The sequence below is a fragment of the Rhineura floridana genome, chromosome 14 (assembly GCF_030035675.1).
Source record: "Rhineura floridana isolate rRhiFlo1 chromosome 14, rRhiFlo1.hap2, whole genome shotgun sequence".
Taxonomy (NCBI): domain Eukaryota; kingdom Metazoa; phylum Chordata; class Lepidosauria; order Squamata; family Rhineuridae; genus Rhineura; species Rhineura floridana.
Genome location: NC_084493.1, coordinates 39,609,863 through 39,631,563, shown reverse-complemented (window position 1 = coordinate 39,631,563; position 21,701 = coordinate 39,609,863). Strand labels below are relative to the sequence as shown.

General features: G+C 44.5%; 1 protein-coding gene across 5 annotated transcripts in view; it reads left to right on the top strand.

The window, feature by feature from the left end:
* UNC13C (unc-13 homolog C) overlaps positions 1-20,613 on the top strand; it is a 197,275-nt gene extending 176,662 nt beyond the window's left edge. For 4 of the 5 annotated variants that reach the window (XM_061595472.1, XM_061595471.1, XM_061595474.1 and 1 more), the window contains 4 exons: positions 12,913-13,060; positions 16,911-17,003; positions 18,662-18,821; positions 18,913-20,613. In XM_061595472.1, coding sequence (XP_061451456.1) covers positions 12,913-13,060; positions 16,911-17,003; positions 18,662-18,821; positions 18,913-19,198 — 687 coding nt within the window. In that variant the 3' untranslated portion in view covers positions 19,199-20,613. The remainder of the gene's footprint in view (positions 1-12,912; positions 13,061-16,910; positions 17,004-18,661; positions 18,822-18,912) is intronic. The other variant, XM_061595475.1, reaches the window with a different exon arrangement.
* The last annotated feature ends 1,088 nt before the right edge of the window (positions 20,614-21,701 follow it).

Here is a 21,701-nt window from a genome sequence, read left to right as displayed (position 1 = left end):
CTGGCAGAGCCCAATGGTGCCAGGAGCCGGCCAGTTCAGCCGCAGGTCTGCTGTATCCAACTCCCCCCAGCCCGGCAGAAATATGAGTTGGATTGCACTCTAAGGAACAAAAAGGAACATAAAAATACCTAAAATAAAATGTGACAATGTAAACGCAACAAGTGCAAAAATCTAATAGGAAATTCACTTATCACAGAAGGGGGGGGAAATGAGAAAGAATTTTGTAATAAAATGGGCTAATGATTTGCAATGGAAGTGGATATGGAAAAGCCTTCACAAGCTGATCTATATAGACCTAAAAGAGAACCATTTTAAAATTCAATTGTATTTTATACTACATAGAATCTCTAAAATATACCAAACTGCATTAGACAAATGTTGGAGATGCTCTAGAGCAGATTGTTTGCCTATTTTTGGAACTGCCCAACAAGAATATTGAGTTAATTTTTTAAAATAAAGAGATGAAATAACAGGTAATCAATTACTGCATCAGTCCTTGTGTAACATCGTTATATTTCTTAAAAGGAATAGTTCTCATTACCTAGAAATGGTTGTGACCTTCTTAACACTAGCAAAAAATGAGATAATGAAAAATTGGAAACAAACTAGCTCACCTGTAGTTTTGAACTGGTTTAACAGAATATGGGACACCATCAATCTGAGTAAACGTACTGTCTAAGGGGGAAATATGGTCAGACAAATAATTTTTTATAAAACTGGGAGATTTTCATATCGAAAACCATCAGGAGAATAAATACCCTTACAAATTGTTTAATTTAATGAATAAAATGTATTTAATTTGGTGTATTTATATTCTCTATGAACCCATTGTATTTTTTTCTTTCTTGATGTATCTTGAAAAAATCCCAATAAAAATTATTTTAAAAAATCTCAGTTCTCACATTCCTCAAGTAAGGGATAACAATAGCACAACACTAACCGTGTCTACTTACATGTTAAGTCCCACAGAATTCCACAGGATAGTAAAAAAAGGGGGAGAGTATTATCGATACGTACTTAGTTCCATACATTACAGTTAGATTCTAAATTATAGTTTAGGTATTTTCATTTGGCAGCAATGTCATATTTAGCTGCAGCCAGTAAGTGACCAATTCGACAACCTCTCCACCAGAAACATATTTTAGCTATGCCCAAAGTACTAGCTTGAGTTAAAAAGGAGTATCGTAATCAGCTATCCCTTCGATCTTTTCAAGAATTTGACTACAATAGAGCAGAAAAGACGTTTACGATTTAAAAATGAGCCATTTTAATTAGTTTCCTATGTAATTAAAAATAAAATTATTAAATTCCAAGACTAAAATGGTCTAAAACAAGCAAATGATTTAAAAGAAACCACCTAGCATGTTATTACAGTCTTTATCATAAAAGATTTTTTCCCAATTCAGGATGCCTAAACTATTTCTTCCAACATGAGTTAAAAGCAATCATTTCATTGTTTTCCACTCTTGTTTGGAGCCATGTTAAAGCAGTTGCCTTACCCACTTCCACCACAAAGGAGGCGCATGGCCAGGCATTCACCTCTTTAGACAGCTATCCCTCGTGCTCTTTCTGTCACTCAGCACCTTGTAAGGGGAAATTTGGGTGTTCTTAAATTGTCGTCATGTGTCAGGATGCAAACAGCTGATCCTGTAAAGCTTTTGTCATGAAAAAATACCCCTTTATGTAAGGATGTCTTCAGATACTATTGGTTTCCTAAAAACAAGCAGGCGTCGTGAATTTCATACCTCCCTTGGGCCATGCTTCCATTTCTGAACTGCTGTTCTGTTTCAAAAGATGTGACTAATTGTGCACTTTTATTTAATAATTGTAAGCTAATTAAATCTTCCCAGCAATTCAAATATTTTCAGTGGTAAAAACTGCAGGGAAATGACTGGGTTGGGGGGGGGGCTTAGTGCAATCCAAGGTGGAGGTTAACCCTTTACCACTTCAATCCAAAGGTGTTACAACTTAGTGGGTCCCAAACCTTTTCCCCCCACAAACCACTTGAAAATCGTTGAGGGTCTTGGTGGACGACTGACTGGTTTTTCTGCCTGTTGCAGCAATTGCAACGCTCTGGGCTGGATGCTGACTTGTTCTAACGGCATCTTTATTGGCGTCTGTCATTTGTTACATACTTTCTTTTATTGCACTACATTTTGAATTCAAGTTACCAGAAGGCAGATTTCGACTGAACATCAGGAAAAGCTTCCTAACTGAGAGCGGTACGACAATGGAACCAATGACCTGGGGAGGTGGTGGGCTCTCCAACACTGGAGGCCTTCAAGAGGCAGCTAGACAGCCACCTGTCAGGGATGCTTTAAGTTGGATTCCTGCACTGAGCAGGGGGTTGGACTTGATGGCCTTACAGGCCCCTTCCAACTCTATGATTCTATGAATTGCATAGAATTCAGATTGTAAGTGCTCATCACAGATATGCCACAGACCACCTGATTGAAGCTCATTGGTGGTCCACGGACCACAGTTTGGGAACCCCTGTTATAACTCATGACAGAACTGCTGTACTCACCCTTGTTTGTCTTCCAAACCATCACACTTGAAAGGGGATGCTCCAGAGATTGCAGGCATGCAAAGAGCAGAACTCTAAGTAGGAACTCTACTCTTATGATAGAGACAGTCTTTTTGACAGCTCAGATGAAAGTGACAAGACCACAATGGCACCATCACTGAATAAAACTGGAAAGGGCAGGAAAGAACAAGCAGTGCTGTTAGTTGCAACTGACATTCTTCAGCAATTTCAACAACAGACGAGATCTCATGGAAGATCAAATTGGTGCTTTAAAACCCTTAGAAGTTACGATGTCAGATCATGCTACGAAACTCTCTGACATGGCTCTCAGACAAATGCCCAAATGAAGCCCTGGAGTTGGGAATAAAGCCATAGACCAAAGTAAAAAAAGATGGTTGCTATCATTTGAGACCTGCAGTTGCAGCTGGAGGATCAACAGGACAGAAGCTGTCATCAGAACATTAGCTTTCAAGGGATCCCCAATAAGGAAGTAAGAGGGACATGATTGCTTTCTTGGTGGCCTGGCTCTGTGAATTGGACTTGGGTATACAATTATCAGAGGGCAATACTGAGCGGGCACACAGAACACTCAGGCGGCTAAACCAAGATGGCGGCCCTCCTAGAGATATCATGGTTCGCTCTGAAAGATATAGAAAGAAGGAGCAAATTTATAGTGGTCTCAGGGGGATCAGTCAACTTAGATAACAGTGAAACTATTCAACTTTTTCAAAATCTCTGCTCAGAAATGCTTACTCAGCAACGGAGACTTAAAACTTTCACTGAAATCCTCCACAATGCAAATATGGGATTCCCCTTTAAACTAGGTATACGCCATGAGGGCAAATTCCTCACTTCATCTATGGAATCACAAGCACTGTCTATGTTGAAAATGCTTAATTTGCTTCAAGTGGAGAATTTGTCATCAAAGGATTTACAAGACATCCTACTGCTACCATCCCCCAACTAGATCCACCCCAGTAAGAGAGGGGGCCCACCAGGTGACGGCCATTGGGCTGAAATGCAAGGGAATCTTTCAGATCTGGACATAGCCTTTCAGTCACCTCAACCTGATGAACCTATTATTCTCTGCCTTACTCTGTTCTTGGCTTGTCCCCTCCATGTCTTCTTGCTAATGGATGATGTTCTGCTGTTTGAGTTCTCTAATATTTTCTTTGTCTCCTTTGTAAGAGTGGAACATCCCCTTCGACCTTCGGATTGGCAGTTTTCTACATGCTGGTTACTGATGAAACCCCTAGCCCCTCAGTTAGCCTTCCCAACACACCTCAAGGTGACAGCCGCTACAGGTGGCTTGACCAAGCCCCAGCCTCTGAATGGTGTTTGTCTATGTTGTTTCCCACTTTTCTGGGATGTTGTGGCTCTGTTTATGTTTGTGTTACTTGAAACAGAAATATGCAATGTGATGTAAAGTTTTACAAGGTTCAAAGCCAGTTTGTATTATCATCCCTATTTGCACAATATGTTTGGCAGGGCAAAGGGGTGGGCTGGAAAAACTAGGTGATGGATAGGCTATCCTTGAACACCTCATATCAGTTTTGACGGTTGCTCAAATGAAAACTATATAGTATACAATGTAGTCATCCATTTTTGAAATGACCTCTCTGCTCAGTCCACTGGACATCTGGTCAGGGGCCTGCAATCTGGAGCAGTCTTAGGTTGATGCTTTGCATTTCTGTTATGGACAGGAATCTATCTTTATCTTTGGGAACGAACCAAGATGGCCACTAACAAGACGTCACTCCGGTGCTCTGCAGTTTGTAAGAAATAATTTCATTTCTTATATTGCTTTTGCTCCAGTTATCTAGCCGGGGCCAGTTCACGTTTTTGTCTGACTGGTGAAGTGTTTGTGAATCCCAGTGATTGCCAAGCCGTGACGTTCTTGAGCGGAGTATTCCCCGAGAAGCAAACTTCGTTAATTACAGTAGAGTGCTTACTTGTTTTATCAGTTTTGTAGTACTCCGGTTGAGTGTGGCATTCTTGAGTTTGCTGCAGCTGCTTCAGTCAGTAAGAGAGCTGGAATTTATTCTTATTTTTATTTTTATATGTAAGCTTTGATATCTCACTCTGCTGGTGATGAAAGCCATGGGAAGCTGAATGTAACTTATCGCAATGGACTAGCAGGACCAGCAGGCTAAAAGCGATAGGCTTGAATTATACTTAGTTAACTCCTGGGTTGCCAACCAGCAATACCTCAGGAACCTTTCAATACTCAAGGAGATGGTCCTCACTAGGGAGGGATATAAACAACTTGGATTAGTCCCTGTAAAGGAGGATATCTCAGCAACTAGCAGAAGACATAATCAATGCAAGATCACAGATTTTTATGGTTTAAACCAGAATGCTCAGCCTGACGTGAACTCTCTGGATGTGAGGCTGACAGAAGAAAATGGAACCTGTCTAGACTGGTCCTTGGGACCATATTGCCCAATGGATCCTCTGTTTGGAGATGCTATGAGGGCAGGCGAGCGTGCTTTGGCAGAAGAACTGACGCATGCTAATTTTACAGCTATAGACACCGGGCAGGTTCAGAATTTTCCCCAGTCACAAATGTATGAGAGTCTTACGAATGTCTCCTTGCCCCACCTTCAAGAGAAGGTGAAAGCAAACAACCTGGATGACAGTACTTTTTTTTCACCCCAGCCCTTTGTGTCTCCACTTAACCAATCCCTAAAGCACACAGGAGCTCCTCACGAAGATCCTGAGCCTGATACGGTGGCTAAACTTCTCAATGTGCAGCTTGAGTTAATTAAAGACTTGTTTTTAAATTGGACGGATGTCCTGACGCAAATTAAGAACCTTCTTGTCGATTGTATGGCCCAATTGTCATTGTTGACGGCTACCGCTCAGTTTTGTGCGGGAGGATCTCCCTAGTCTCATTCCAACGATGCGATAAACCCTGAGTTGGTTTCCAAGTCTCAAGCTGATAGGGATCTTGATACCCGACGAGAACTTAATCCCTCGATGGAAAAACCGGCATGTGAGATACAACTCTTGGATGCAAAGCACCTTAGCCTTGCAAGCTCTCACAACTCACACACTAAGCGTGATAAAAAAGTCGTGGCTCCTTTAAAAAAGGACTTTAAATGGAAGAACACTAAGCTTCAACCTAAGATTCATATAAACCAAAATAAGAAAACGAAAAACATCAAAGCGCTTGGCAGTTCCAGGAAGGGATCAAAAATGAATTTTAATAAACTTTTTAAAATTCTGGACTCGAAGGAGAATGAGCAAATAGCTCTGGCCTCGGTACGACAAGCAACTAAAAACGACAATGAAACTAAATTTAAAAAGGTAGAACAAAGTCAGACTTTCATGATGCGAAGCCCTGAAGCCACATGCTCAGACGAGATAGTATTAGTCCCGTCGGAGCATCAAACAAATCTGAATTCACTCAATAGGGGCATTGCCTCCCTAATTGGAGTGGAGGCTTGTAAGAACTTAGGGAACCCCAGATTAACTTCTACAGATAAAAAGAAGTGGCGTCTCTTGCTAGAGGACAAGATTCTAGTATTCTCCAATTCCCTAAATCATATGGATGGCTGTCACAGAGGAATCGCAAAATCCATCTATTGCAGCTTTTACCAGTCGCCATCCAAGCGCATTTGGATCTTAACTCAGTTGAGAATATCGAATATCTCTTTTACAACTCAACCACGGCTCGAGCATTGGTGTCTTTCACCTCTGTTTCTGTCACGAACTTAGTTTATTCTCACAACACAAGGAGGAGATCCAAAACAGAGGAATTGGGGTTAAAAGATACTTCAGAAACTATTCCCCCCCCTCTCCCTTTGATCACACACAGCTTGGAGAAATGTTCTATATCCCCAAGTACAGTGAAGGAGAAAGTTCTCATCGGAATGGATGTTATTCGTTCCAGCCCTCCCCCACATACAACAATTGATAGCCTGGAGCCAGTTAATTCAGGGATAATACAAACAGTGAATAGTGCAGCTTGGGTGAATTCTGCCCAGAATGCGACGGTTCCGGCTATCGAGAACTATTGCCCAGAGGAAGTTTTACTTATAAACAGCTTTGGATCGCTACCCGTACAGGATCAACTTGAGCTCTTGCTTTGTTTGGCATCTCTGAAAGATACCCTTACGAATCTGTCTAATCACAATCGTGAAGCTAAGCAGAATGCTCCTTGTTGGTCAGTGCCAGACTCTAGGATTGAGACGAACACTATTCCAACTAAGAATAAAAGCATAAAATATGTCCGGCAAGAATAAACCAACACAGTTGCCCAGTGTGGATGCATTATTCTCCTTCTAAATGTCACCCCACTAGTTTGCTGGACCATCGTGTGTTAAGTCCAGAAATAACAGTAATACAGGCAACAGAAGGAATGCATTTACTGTCGTCGCCCCAACGACTTTCTCTTATGACAAAGGAGGGCCCACAATACTCTTCAACCTAACATGATTATGCAAATCCTGAACCAAAACCTTTTGATTGGCTGGCTGTACAGTGCTTGGAGTCCAACGAGTACAGTCCCCCAGCTCACAGTGATAGGGCCTCTGCACTTTGTGCTCAATCTGCGCCTATTGGCGTTCCTCCCGCAAATCGTGGTGTGTTGAGGGTCCTTCCAGATGCATTTGACAAAATTGATGAAATAGACTGACTATGTTCGTCGCTTGACCTTTACCCCTCAAAAACCTTTCAGAAGCCTGACCAAACATCGGTGTTGTCCTGGAATGTTGCGGGCTGGGCAAACAAGGCCCGGGACCCTGAATTCCAGGATTTTATACAGGGTCACGACATCATTCTCCTTCAAGAAACTTGGCTTAGTGATGATCTATACCTGAGCGATTTTGTGGTACATTCGCTCGCAGTGGCCCCTAGTATTGTGGATGGTCGGCCAAAAGGGGGCTTATCTATTTTAGTTACAACTAAACTCAATATCCTCATTACGAGAATAGGGGTTTTGGATCATTTAGTGCTGGCCTTATTGCTTAAATTTTCTTGTTTTAGTGTGTTAATAATTAATGTGTATATCCCCCCGCTTCAAGCTGAGATTAAAGACACCTGGAAAAAGCTGGAAGGGTTCATTAATAAGCTCCTGAGTGACCATCCAGAAGCCTTGGCCTTGATTGCTGGCGATTTCAATGCCAGGACTGGCGCTAGTGATGTAAAATTGTACTCGCATTATCAGCTTCCCCCGCCAAATATAGAGTTGGAGCACCCCCTCCCTCTGAGATAATCTAAAGACCAGAAGTGTCATTTCGCTGGGCTGTGTTTAATACAACTGACCAACTCCCTCGATTTAGTGATCCTGAATGGATCTATAAAGGGGGACACCAGGGGTGAATTTACATTTGTATCCAGCTTGGGGGCCTCTACCATTCATTATTTTATAGTTTCTTATACGTTCCTTAACAGGGTGCACTATTGTGAGGTGGGGACAAGGGTTGACAGTGACCATCTTCCACTGTCTCTGTCCCTTAACCTTGGAGTCCAGGCAAACCACCTGGAGTGTGTACCCATGATGGATCCGCTGGCAGAATATGGATCCTTACGTATGAAATGGTCCCTGAAATTGGGTGACATCATGTTAAAATTCCTCCAGTCTGAGTCAGCTTTTTGCGTGCACGAATCTATACTAACCGCGCAGACTCCTGATGTAGCCTTTGAGTCCTATCAGGAACTCATATCTCTCATCTGCCATCTTCTAACTCCAAAAAATATTGGAAGACCGGGGACTTCTCATCCCAATTCTAAATCATGGTTTGACCATGAATGTGTCACTCTAAAGAAACTACTTTTAGGTAAATATAAAACTTACAGATCCTTAGACCTGCCCGCCCTTCCTGAAGAGTACCTTGAGCTTAAGAGAAGTTACAAAGCCTTAATTAAATCAAAAAAGCAGCAAGCTAGGAGGGAGGACTGGGAAAAGTTGATTAATGCTGCTAGAATAAGGGACTCACGTGCCTTCTGGAGACTGGTATCCAGGGGTGGACAGTTTGTTGTTCTAAATGCGGATTTTCATATCCCACCTAATGTTTGGGAATCCCACTTTAGGATGCTCTTTTCTACGCCCCTTACTAAGGAATGTCCACACGTAGAGACTAGCCAACCGGAAGTGCTCCCGAAGTGACCTACAGTCTCTGTTTCGGAGATTGTTTCCCTTATTGACAAACTTAAAACGGATAAGGCCCCAGGAAGCGATAATGTGCCCTCAGAACCTCTCAAAGATAATGTGAATTGGTGGGCCCCGCTTTTGGCTGCCCTCTTCACATTTATAGATCAAACAGCTTGTATCCCTGAGGATTGGAGGTTGGCTATTGTAATCCCTGTCTTCAAGGAAGGGAACCGATCCAACCCTGCTAATTATCGCCCAATCAGCCTACTTAGCATAGTAAACTTTATGCTTCTCACCTTCTTGACAAGTTTCAAGAGTGGCTTGATGGGGAAAAAATGTTAGATGATGAGCAAGCTGGCTTCAGGGTGGGACGCTCCACCCTTAATCAGGGCTTGGTCTTGCAGCACCTTGTAGAGAAGTATATGTCTCCCGTGGGGGGAACTTTGTATACAGCATTTAGCGATTTTAGATCCGCTTTCGATTTGATCCCCAGGAATAAATTATGGGAAAAACTGAGAGAACATAATACAGATAGGCAACTTCTACTCCTGATTCAGGGCCTTTACAGGCACACCTATCTAAAGGTTAGGTGCAACCGAGCGGGCCAGCTAACTGCCCCTATCCCAACCCTCAATGGTGTCAAGCAGGGCTGCGTCCTTGCGCCATTGCTGTTTAATTTCTATATAAATCCGTTAATTAAACACTTTGCTGGGGAAAACGCTCACCCGCCTATGTTGGTGGGAAGACCACTGTCATCCCTTCTGTATGTGGACGATGCTTCTCTCCTGTCTTTAACATGTGTGGGCTTACGTCGTTTGTTAAGGGCACTTAGCGTTTTTTGTAAGACAGAACATCTTACAATTAACTATGAAAAATCTAAGATAGTAGTATTTACCCGTAAAAAACTCAAACATCGCTGGAGGTTGAATAATCACCCAATCGAACAAGTCCCCTTTTTTAGATACTTGGGGATTATTTTTCATTCTTCAGATTCCTGGAATCCCCACCTAGGAAACGTTGCTACAAGTGCCCAAAGAAGCATTAGGGCGCTTCTCTCCTTTTTTTCCAAGGGGGGGTCAATATATTCCTGCGGCAATGTTGGTCTTTAATTCTAAAATAATATCCCAACTCTTATATGGTTCTCAACTATGCACCCAGGGCAATTATGCCCCTTTGGAACATGCACAAGCTAAATTTATCAGGAATATTCTAGGGTTACCTTGTTGCGTTCCAAATGTAGTGTTATGCCGAGAGACAGGTATTTTGATGGATGAGTCCAGGGCTTGGTGCACAGGATCAACATGTGGTTAAAGTTGATCTTCTCCCCCCTGGGACTCGCCCCATTAACTCTTATTGATTCCTACCAATCATGTTGGAAATGTCGGGTGAACTCCAAACTGCTGTCTTTAGGTTTCTCACGGGCAGCTGTATTACAGCTGGGATATTTCAAAGCCAAAGAACTTATTTCGACACTTATTAGGGATATTGAACTTCAGTATAATACGAGTCAACTGTGGACGCGCCTTAATATCGGGCCCAGTGTAAAAGCTCCTGCTCCCGCGTCTTATTTAACCTCTCTGAGTATCCCCAAGAATAGAAGGGCATTCTCTCTGGCTAGGTTTAACGTTCTCCCCTCTGCTGTACTAGAGGGAAGATATAAGAACGTGCCTCTCATAGAAGAAGTTTGTATTTGTGGCTCTGGAGCAGTGGAAGGGGTGGAGCATGTTATACTACACTGCTCTTTATATACAGATCTTCGTACTTTGTTTATTTCCCCCCTTTTTACAAGACTTAGACCCTTTGAAGATAACCAGGTTCATGTTTTACTTGACGACCGTGATCCATTTATTAAGGATATGGTGGCGAGATTTTGTGTGGCGGCCATGACACATAGAGTCTGGCCCAAGTATTTTAACTTTATTATAACCTTTTTGTACCTGGTCTGACTAATGTGTGTAATTTTGTTGTTTTAAATTTGTTGGTCTTGTACCATAATAAACTAATTCATTATGGACATACTGAATTCTGCAGTCTCTTTCTCCAAGGAACAAGTAGTTCTACAAGGAGGCAAAGAGAAAAAATTGCATGTTTCTTTATTTGCACTGGTAGCCAGCAATGGCTCGACTCCGAATGTTCTTTCTGTTTTGTTCTGGCTTACACCTAAACAAATAAAATTATTACCTACCTACCACAAATCACTCTAGGCAAACCAAATGGGCTCTTGTTCCTTTAAGAGAACAAACAGAGGACAGGGGGCATTAATGCACCTTTTCCTGGCTGGAGTTTGGAAGGGCAGTTTCACCCTTGTAATAAAAATTACAACAAAATGAGAGTGGAGCAGACTTTTGAACCTGGCACCAGCCCTCCTCTGCATCCAGCCCTCCTCTGCCACCCTGAGCTCCTTGGGGAGGAATGGACATAAACTGAAATCAACAACAGGCAGTAGCAGATGGTCATTGAAAATTATATTGCCTCCAAAAGACCATTTGAAGAGCCTCCTGTTACCCACAGTGGCCAACCAGCCACCCTGATGAGAAACCCACAAACTCACATGAGCACAAGAGCCCTCCCCAGCTGTGTGTTCCACCCCACCCCCAACAGCTTGTATTCAGAGGCATGCAACAAGCATATTGGATGGAATATTAGGGATAGGATCCATTGGCCAGTGCTGCTTCGAGAGCATTCCATTGACCTAACAGGCAGTTAGGTCTTTGTCCACTATCCATTGCTTTGACCAATCCAATTTCGTTTTCTCCAAAAAATATCAATATTAATATTGATATTTTGAAAAGAGATATCGATATTAATATTGGCTTCACTGCCTCCTCCTCTTCCTCTGTGACTGAGGCTCGTCAGTTTCCATGTTAATAAGCAGAGACTGGCTGTTTTCATTTCGGAAAGGAAAGGAGAAAAGCAGCTTTCTGTGTGTCCCCCATCCCCCACTATCCTGTCTGCCCATCGGTCAATCCATTCAACAAACCATTGCACTCCTCTCCTTCCACCTGTCTCCCTGTCCACTCTCTGTTGTCCCACCACCCACCCAGCATCCTTTTCTTTCCATTGCTGATCCTGGCTGGCCTATATGCTACCTGGGTACGTGCCTCATCCACCTACAATGCAGCCACTTGCTGTGCTCCCTCCTTGCCAAATGCATCTCTCACACACATGCACACACACAGAGCACTGGGATGGGAGAGAATTGGCAAGCAAAGCTGGCTGATCAGTTTAACTTACATTCGATGTGGTAAAAATCTGGTGTTGGGAAAAGCAGCAAAAGATCAGTCCACAAAGATAGCAGACCTGTGAATTATCAGGGAGCCCAATGCCAATTCTGATTTTATTGAAATCTTTGCCTGTTCCTAGTATAGTTACCATCACATTCCCCACTTTAAAGCCATTCTCAAACTCAAACTTTTCTATGCAGCCATTGGGAGAAGTCCTCCTCCCCAACAGAAATACAATCTAAGAACATGTCAGTTCAAGGTGATGGTTGAGATGTACAGCTTGGGACCAGGATACCTAAAAGATCATCTCACTCCTTATATACCTAACCAGTCACTGTGCTCTGCAAGAGAAGGCCTCTTGCAGATAACGTATCAGGAGGTCCAGTCCATATGATGTTGTAATCAGCCCTTTCGAGCGGCGGCACTTACCCTGTGGAACTTCCTCCCATTGTATATCAGACAGGCACTGTCTCTATTGTCTTTTTAGCAGCTACTGAAGACCTTCCTCTTCCAGCAAGCCTTTTAAGTGTAGATTTTCATCCCAGTCTATATAGGTATTGGATTTGAAATTGTTTTTATATTTATTTATTTATTTATTTGGTTGATGTTTTGATTGTTAAATCACTTCAGGATGTTTTATGGGAAGTGATTCAGCTATGAAATGAAATAAATAACCACATTTGCACATATTAGTGACCTGCCTTTTACCACATGTATTGCATAAATTAATTCTGTTAAAGTAATTTAGCCATGTTTTTATGACTGTCACCAGATGTCATAATTCTTTGGGTGATTTCCCAGCTTCCTAGATATTCCTTCACCATTGTACCTGATAGTCCTAAGAGAGCCTTTGCATAGTTCCCCAAGAGGTTTGCTTGGCTGCTGCAGGGAAAGGCCTTTTGTGGCCTATGGCAAGTTTGGCCCAATCCTGCACCCAACCACTCCCTTCCCATCCTGACAGTGGAGTGTCCACTGCTAGCCAAGAAGTGCAGTCAGACCTTCTGGATCTGGGTGCAAGTGACCAAGTCCCCCTTCTCTTCCCTTCTCTGTGCTTTTCCTTGTAGCAATACTTCCATGCTGGAGGAAGTGGGCTGAAAAAGAATTTCCTTGAGAAGAGTCTTGACCTGCAGTCTCTCAAATACGCACTAAACCTTTACACCCAAACAACAGACGTCCTGATCAAGAAATTCATTGACACCCAGACATCACAAAGTAAGTGAGCCAGCAAATGCATGGAGTGTCTGAAAGGATATTAATGGTAGCAGTTCAGTGGCTCTCCAAAGAAGTGAAGAGAGGCTACTCTTGTGGGCCTGAAGAAACTGCATACAGCCAGCTGCTCTCGCCTGCTCTCAGTGGGGATGGCTCCCTAGAAGGGAACAAGTCTTCCCAGTTGCCCCTTTCTTGCTCGAAGAAAGTTTTCAAGGTTAACGTTCCAAATTCAGATGCAATAAGATAACTACTTTTTAAAACCAACCCATGTAACTGAAGCTAGAGAGACCTAATGTAGATGATTCTGGCTGTAGGAGCAAGTGCTCTCCGAGCCTATTCCCTTCAGAGATCTCCGTTCACTTTGGCTTGAGAATGCTGAAATTAGGGATGGAGAGAATAGTCTGTCCACTCAACTGAATGTCCGTGTAGAATTTTTAGGCAAAATTGTAAAAACTGCATGCTTTTTTAAAACAATTCAACAAGTTATAAAGCAGTTACAAGGAGATCAGGCATATGGGGGCAGCCATTTTTACCTTAAAGTAGCATCTTTTTCTCCATTCAATTACCCAGGAAGGGGTGGCCCATCATAATGTACTGTCACTCCCAGGGCTTTTTTAGTCAAAACTTTACAATGAGTGATGCAAACACTGGCTCTTGTAGCTCCTCCGAGCAGCTAGAAATAGAATTTTACAAGAAAAATAACCTGGGAAGCCCTTGGATCATCTCATTAAAAAAGAATGAACTAGAAAGGTTCATGTGATCTAATCTGCATGTGGTCTGAACATGATTCATTGGACACAGACTAGAGAAGTTCACTCCAAATTGCAGAGTAAACCAAAAAGCTCACCCATCCTTAGCTGGGAGGTTTTTACCACCCTAGATGGTTGGATTCAGGTGACTGTTTTTCAGGAGTGAAAAGCCAGCAGGGAAATATGGACAACTTGGGGGTCCACCATGGTAAGCCAGTGAACTAAGGGCAATGAAACAGGCCGGACGATGGCTAGAGTTCAAGTGGCAAGAGGTACTGTGAGGCTGACCGGGCACAAGTAAAACAACTATGCTTACTGCACAGCAGTGAGGGCAGCAAAGAAGGCCCACTTCCATGCCTCCATCGCATCCTCAGTGGAGGTTTTTCAAATTGTCTGAGCTCTGTTAACATCTACTCCAGGGAATGGAGTTTTAAATCCTTCAGAAGCCCACTGCGAATTGCTTGCCAGGCACTCCGAGGGTAAAGTTGGTCACCTCCATACCAATCTTGATGCCCCATCCACATGTACGGTAGTCTCCAGTGAGGTGTCTGGTGCAACGTCTGCTGCAACTTCAGGATCCATTTCAGTTGTTGCGGTCTGATGACATAGACAGGCTGCTTGCGACAGTGCAGCCAACAACATGTCCTCTCAACCCTTGCCCTTCTTCGCTTATTAAAGCTGACCGAGGGGTTATGACTGAGAGGGAGTGGTTCCAGCCACCCTGAAAGAGGCAATGATCCGACCACTCCTGAAAAAGCCCACCCTGGACCCATTGGTCTGCAACAACTACCAATCGGTTGCAAATACCCCCTTCTGAGGGAAGGTGATTGAGAGAGTTGTGCTGCAGTAATTGCAAGTACTCTTGGATGAAACAGATTATCTTGACCCATTCCAGTCTAGGTTCAGGTCTGTATTGGGTGATTGTCTTTCGGCCCCCTGGCAGTTGTGCTGTCGGGTGCCACAGGGTACCTTCTTGTCCCCCATGCTGCTTAACATCTGTATGAAGCTCTTTGGAGCAGTCATCAGGAGATTTAGGGCGAGGTGTCACCAGTACGCTGATGATACCCAGCTCTATTTCTTTGTAACATCAAAATCAGAAGAGGCCGTGCAAGCCCTGACCCGCTGGCTGGACTCAGTGGTGGGCTGGATGAGGGCCGATAAAGTGACTCTGAATCCTAGCAAGTCAGAGGCACTGTGGGTTGGTGGTTCCCAAGTTCAGATAAGTGGTTAGTTGCCTGCTTTGGATGGGGTTTTTCTCCCTCCAAAAGAGCAGGTCCGTAGTCTGAGGGTGTTCCTGGATCCATCTTTGTCTCTAGAGGCCCAGGTGACCTCCATGGCTAGGAGTGCCTTTTACCAGCTTTGGCTGGTAAGACAATTGCAGCCGTTTCTGGACTGGGATGGCCTGACCTCTGTTGTCCATGCACTGGTAACCTCCACCCCTCTCTGGATCATCACCTTGTAGTGGTGAGTGGGCTTGTGTGTTCCAATGAACCCTGTGAGTGATGCTGTCGAGAGTCATGTACTCCCAGTAGGGTAACCCATGGTGGTACGGTCAAGGGAGAGGAATCAGACAAAGAATGATCCAAGAATGTCCTCAACGGCAGAACAGGTGGAAGATAACAATGTGTATGTTACAACGGCTGTGAAGGCGGATGAAGGCTGCAGCAGATAAAAGACTTCCAATCGTTGTGGTATCCATGCTATTGGATCAAAGTCTTTTTCTGTCAAGATTGTGTGTTGATCGTTGTGCACCGATCTCCTCACATAAAACAAATTCATGCATAGGCATCTTCCAACCAACCTTATTTTGGAAGGCAATCTTACTCGGTCACAAGTGATCACCAATAGTGGTAGGTAACCTCCAGGCTGGATTACTGTAACGTGTTCTATGCGGGGCTACCGTTGAGGTTGGTCCAGAAGCTGCAGCTGGTGCAAAATGCAGCAACAGGACTGCTCACTGGAGCAGGGTATCGCCAACATGTCATTCCGCATGTCATTCCACTGGCTGCCTATTAGTTACTGGGCCAAGTTCAAGGTTCTAGTTTTGGTGTACAAAGTTCTACACAGCTTGGGACCAGGATACCAGAAAGACCATATTACCCCTTTTATACCCAGTCGATCACTGTGCTGTGCAAGTGAGGGCCTCCTGCAAATACTATCTTATCAGGAGGTCCGTTCTACAAAACTTAGGAAGCGGACCTTTAGTGCAGTGGGACCTACCCTTTGGAATTCCCTTCCTTAAATATTAGACAGGCGCCAACTCTGTTATCTTTTCGGCGCCTACTGAAGACCTTCCTCTTTCAACAGTCCTCTTAAGAAGAGACCTTATCCCGTCTGCATCTGTTTTGGAATTATTTTTAATTTTTTTAGAAGATGTTTTGAAGATTTATTATTAAACATCTGTTAAAAGATTTATTTTTAAAATGTTTTTAACGATGTTTTTTTAAGATGTTTTAAAGATGTTTTTAGTGTTTTTGTTTGCTGCCCTAGGCGCCTTATGGGGAGTTTTAGAGCATGCTCTTTTGCCACAGATGGAGAAATCAGGCTGAAGCAGCAGCAGCGCCTGGGAAGTGGGGAGGTCGCCCAAGGCACAGGGCCCCAGTGGGCTTGGCCCTGAGAGGGTGGAGCCCAGAGGTCAGGCCAGCAATGGGGGAGGCACCTGCTCTCCCTCCGCCATCCCCACAAGAGGCCACTGGGTCACTCAGCCTTGCCTGTGGGAAACAGTGGACAACTCCATAGGGTGGTTGTGAGGAGAAAGGAAATACTATTGCACATCTGTGCCTTGGGGACCATGTGGGGCAGGCAGCTGTTCTTCTGGGGCATTTCCTCTCTGCCAGGGGTTGGAGTTCTCCGTTTTCTGAAAGTCCCTGGGAAACTCACTTCGAGCAGCCCAAAATGATCCACAGTCCCTGGCTATTTCAGCAGAGGGACCGAATCTCTGTGTACAGGTTAGCAAAGTGCCACAGAAGAGAACAAAGATGCCACCCAGAACAAAACTCTGGGCTGCCACACCTGTGTGGGGTCCACCCTTGTAAGCAACATCCTCTCATGGCTCCTGCACATTTGGATTTAACCAGCAAATAGACTGTTCTTTCCTCACGCAGGTCAGGCAACCAACAATGCCATGGGGGAAATCCATCTTCACGTGGACCTTGCAACACACCCTGGAACTGGAGAGCATAAAGTCACCGTCAAAGGTGTGTTTCAGAATGTGCATCTGTAGCCATGCAGCAAAGATGGCTGCATTCTCTCCGAGCCTGAGGGCAGATTATTTTCCCCTGCGAGGTTTTGCCTTTAGGGCTGCTCTGCATGGGGTCTTCAGTGGTCTTGCCAGGAGGCGAGGGGACGAGCCAGGCTCCTGCACAAACCCCATGGAAAGGAGAGGGGAGAGAGACACTTATTATTGTGCCGGCTCCAGCGAGTCCCCACCTCTGTTTTCTGGAGATGGGGACACATGGCACTTGTCAAATCCCACCCCTTTTCCTGTAAATCCGGTCAGATCAGCTTGAGGTGTGGTGTTTTTTTTAAAAAAAAATTCAGCTCCAGACAGATCTCTCAGCTGATTGGTAGATCAACCCATTGCCCCCCCCAGGAGTGTCCAGTGGAAATGCTTTGCTGTAGGCTCAGGCAGAGACGGTGATTGGCCCAACCCTTTGCTGTGGGCAGTCCTGAAAGGGCTGAAGTCAGCAGCGGAGAAGGGTGGTGTGTCCAGCCAAAATGCAGCCAGAAAAGCCATTCTCGCTGCTGCTGACGCGGCCAGGGGGCCCACAGCGTAGCTAACAGGGACTGGCAGCTTTTCCATCCAAGGCACCAGAAAGGGAAAGGGTTTGGCACAGCGTGAGCTTCCCAGCTTCCCATGCTTTGCAATTGGCCACTGCTGTTCTATTCAGCCTTTCTCTGGGCAACCCTACACACACACACACACACACACACACACTTACAAGCAGAAACGCTTCAGCTCCTCCTCAGGCACCATTCCAATATTGCTGTTGTTTATTGTATTTATGAGTCACCCTTCCTCCAAAGAAGCCGAGGGCAATGTACATTGTACTATATATTTTGGGAAGTGGTTTGTTGGACCCCACTTAAGCTGACCACCAAATTTTGCACGATAGTTCTGGAGATCAAGGAGGAGTCTTTAGTCTAAGTTTCGATACAGTCAGATGCCATTTTGAATTAAAGTGGTAGACTGAACCTCTCAATTACTGATTTCAACCTCTCAATTACTGATTTCAAAACTGCACAATTTTTTGAGGCTACTAGTGAAAGACAAACCAAGACACATCAGTAAATAAAATACACACACAATAAAAGTGAAGCAAAATTTAAAAATTATTAAAACACAGACATTGCTTGAAGATTTTGGGCATTACAATAACAAAACGTCAATCTGTAAGGTCCTGGGTAAACAAGTAAATCTTCAACTGACATCTGAATGCAAAAACCAAAGGAGGACAAATGCAAGGGGAGGCCCTTCTGAAGTTGGGGTGCCTTCACAAAGAAGACCCTGTCTCTTGGCATCTGCATATGGAACAACTCCAAAGGAACAGCTGTATTTCGTATAGGGTTAGACAAATTCATGAAGGATAAGGCCATCAGTGGCTAATAGCCATGATGGCTATGCTTTGCCTCTCCCATTGGGATAAGGATCTTTCTGAATACCAGTTGCTGGGAACCGCAAGAAGGGAGAGTGCTCAGTGGCTGGCCACTCTGAGAACAGGATGCTAGACTAGGCAGGCCATTGGCCTGATCCAGCAGGCTCCTCTTATGTTCTCATTTCCTCAGATGTACATGTGTTTTAAAGCTCCATTTGACCATTCTGCTGTGTGTCTGGTAATTCTTGTTGATGTTTCAGTTGTAGCCATTAATAACCTCAACTGGCAAACCAGCGCCATGTTCCGGCCTTTTGTGGAGGTTTGCATCCTGGGGCCCAGCCTCAGCAACAAGAAGAGGAAGCATGGAACAAAGACCAAGAGCAACACCTGGTCACCCAAATACAACGAAACATTCCAGTTGTAAGTGGCCTTTGGCGCTCTGTGCTGTTGGTGCCAGCATAAGGTACTTTGTGGTAATGGTTCTAAATTCTTGTGTGTGATGTCTTTGTAGCCTCCTGAGCAGCAACGAAAGGCCCGGAGCCTACGAGCTTCACTTGTCTGTGAAGGACTACTGCTTTGCAAGGGAGGACCGGGTCATTGGCATGGCCGTCATACAGCTACGGAGCCTTGCAGAGAAGGGAAGTTGCAGCGCATGGCACCCTCTCCTGAGAAACATCTGCATGGATGAGACAGGGCTGACAATCCTGCGGATCCTTTCCCAGAGGACAAATGACGAAGTTGCAAAAGAATTTGTCCGACTCAAGTCAGAAATACGCTCCATTGAAGAAACTGCCTAAAAGCTCGCCGCGAGTAAATGCAAAGTATCAGCGCCAAGTTCCTTGACCCAGTGTTACCATCATCTGAATCATGCATGTGTGTGCAACTCTGTGGGAATGTGTAACTAACTCTGTTTCCGTGTTTGCCAGAACATAAAGTACTATGTTTGCTGGGTTATGTCCCAGAGCTGTCAACCTTTTTTACATGTTTGGGTCTTTGAAAAAATAAGTAATGGTTTCAATGAAGTGCCAAAACTGCAATGGAGAGTAAATGATTAGCGGCATCATTTGAAACACTGATTTGTCTCATTCCAGTCTCTTCGCCATAAACATTTCCCCATAACATGTTAGACTTTTGAGTTGAGTCATCATTAGCTGTCTCTGTTAAATTGCCATGTAGCAATTTCCAACACCATCTTAACTGAGTTCCCCACCCCCAACCCAGATGTTTGGGTTAATTGCCAGTTTCCATTTTATGCAAACTCTGTTTTAAGTATCACTTCCCAAGATACTTTTTCTATCATAACTTACAGATGCAATTACTGCAAGAAAGGGTTTGTAATTTTATAATTGCTGATATAAAGAAATGATTTTTGCATACAAACTTTAAAAAAGTGGAAATGTTTTATGCTGACCTTTTTCCCCCAACCTTTCATATTTATCACTGTGAAGAAATGCTGTCAAAGCATGTTCTCAGAAGCTTAACTATGTTTGTTACTGATGTTTGATATCTTGAGATAATTGTTCTCTCAAACTGCCACGGTAATATCATATTTGTACTGCAAGGGTAATTCTATCACTGCAGTTTGGTGATGTGGCACAGACAGAGCCCTTCTGGGACACCTGCAAACACACGTCCCCCCCAGCTGCAAAGGTTTTCCTGCTCACTGCAGTGGATTGCAGGGTTCCGTGGGTGTGCCCATGTGCCTCCCCTCCTCACTCCTCCTCCACTAAAAGGGGCATCATGTCTGCTGTAGGGAGAGGAGGAGGAGGAGGCATGGTGGGGGGACTCATGCGAGGGGATGTGCTGGCAAAAGATGCAGGCCGCCGTTGGCTCAGGGTGCCTGGAATGCGCTCTGAGTATGTGCTCTGTTGGCTTTCCAATTGGCTTTCCAATGGCTTGTGCACAAGCCATTCCCTGTGGGTTGAGTTGTATGCGGTGTGTGTGAGCTTTACAGAGTATTGTTGTACAAAATGCTACCGGACTATACAGGGTTAATGAGACAGAAGATGCTGGTTGGTGGTTTCCATCAAGAGATCCTTCATGAAAAGCAATTTTGCTGTTAACATTTTTCACTCTGACCATTACAGACATTGTTTTATATACTTAGCTGAAATCACAGTTAAGTGGCTTTATTTCTTATTTTTATTTTCATAAAAGTGCAGAGGTTTCTACTTATGCAACATACGTCCTGCACTGAAGCAAAAATCCATGTGCTGTAAATATATTTCATCAGAAATTGTAAAATAAAACAAGAAGAAATTGCTCTCCTCTTGCCCCCTTGGCCTTATTTGCCCATCGGCTCCCTTGGGGGGGCGATCGGATGAACGAGTGAGTGCGTGACTGATGATTTCACCCTCCCCTTCCCCACCAAGCACAAAGAAGCCAGTGCAGCCCTGCAATGACACTACCCTAAGGGGCAAATGGTCACGGATTGGTTCTCCTCCTGCACTGACCAAGCCACTTCTCAGGATCTGTGCAGCCACTGACTTCCTTTGAGCAAAACAAGACTGGGTGGTGCTGTCCAATGCCAGCCTCAGACTTTTGCAATCTGGGGAAATCTTCCTGTGGAAAAAGTAGGTGTACTAAAACAGTCACCAGCCTTTGCTATATGCGTGCTTGCCCAGAGCAGACCTTCCTCTAAAGGGCAATGCTCTCCTCCTCCCCCCACCTATTTTAATTGGTTAAAAAATGCCTTAATTGGCAATCAATGTGTCAAAACATTTAACAGGAAGATGTAGTGGTTGGGGGGAGAGTCAAGAGTGCCCCCCTCCACCAGCCCTAATGGTCCTTGACATGCAGAAGCTCCAGAGTGCGCAACAGGGAAGCACCGCCCCCCCCCCTTGCTGCAGAGGAAAGGGAAGCTCAGGCCGCCCACTCCTTTGTGCAATGCCCTCCAGGCTCACTTTTTTATGAGAGACATTGGCAGAGCCAATTTTGATTCAGGTGCCTACAAAGAAGTGAGTGGCAGATTCTGCTTCAGGGACAACACACCCAACTGAGGGCCACATGCCAACCCAGTGATGGGCGTGGTCAGGGCACACTCACACGTGCAAGCACACAGCCACCAACCATGCAGCACATGTACAGATCGCACAGAGGAGAAGGAGGCTGTGATCACACTGGTCGCCTACAGCAAAGCATTCCATGAGCCACACCTGGAGGGGGAACTGGTTGATCTCAATCAGGTGAAATCTCTTTGAAGCTGAATTTTCCAAAAAAACGCACTCAAGCTGATCCCACCCAGTTTTACAGAAAAAGGAGTCGAGGTTGGCTAGCATCGTGTGCCCCCATTTTCAGAAG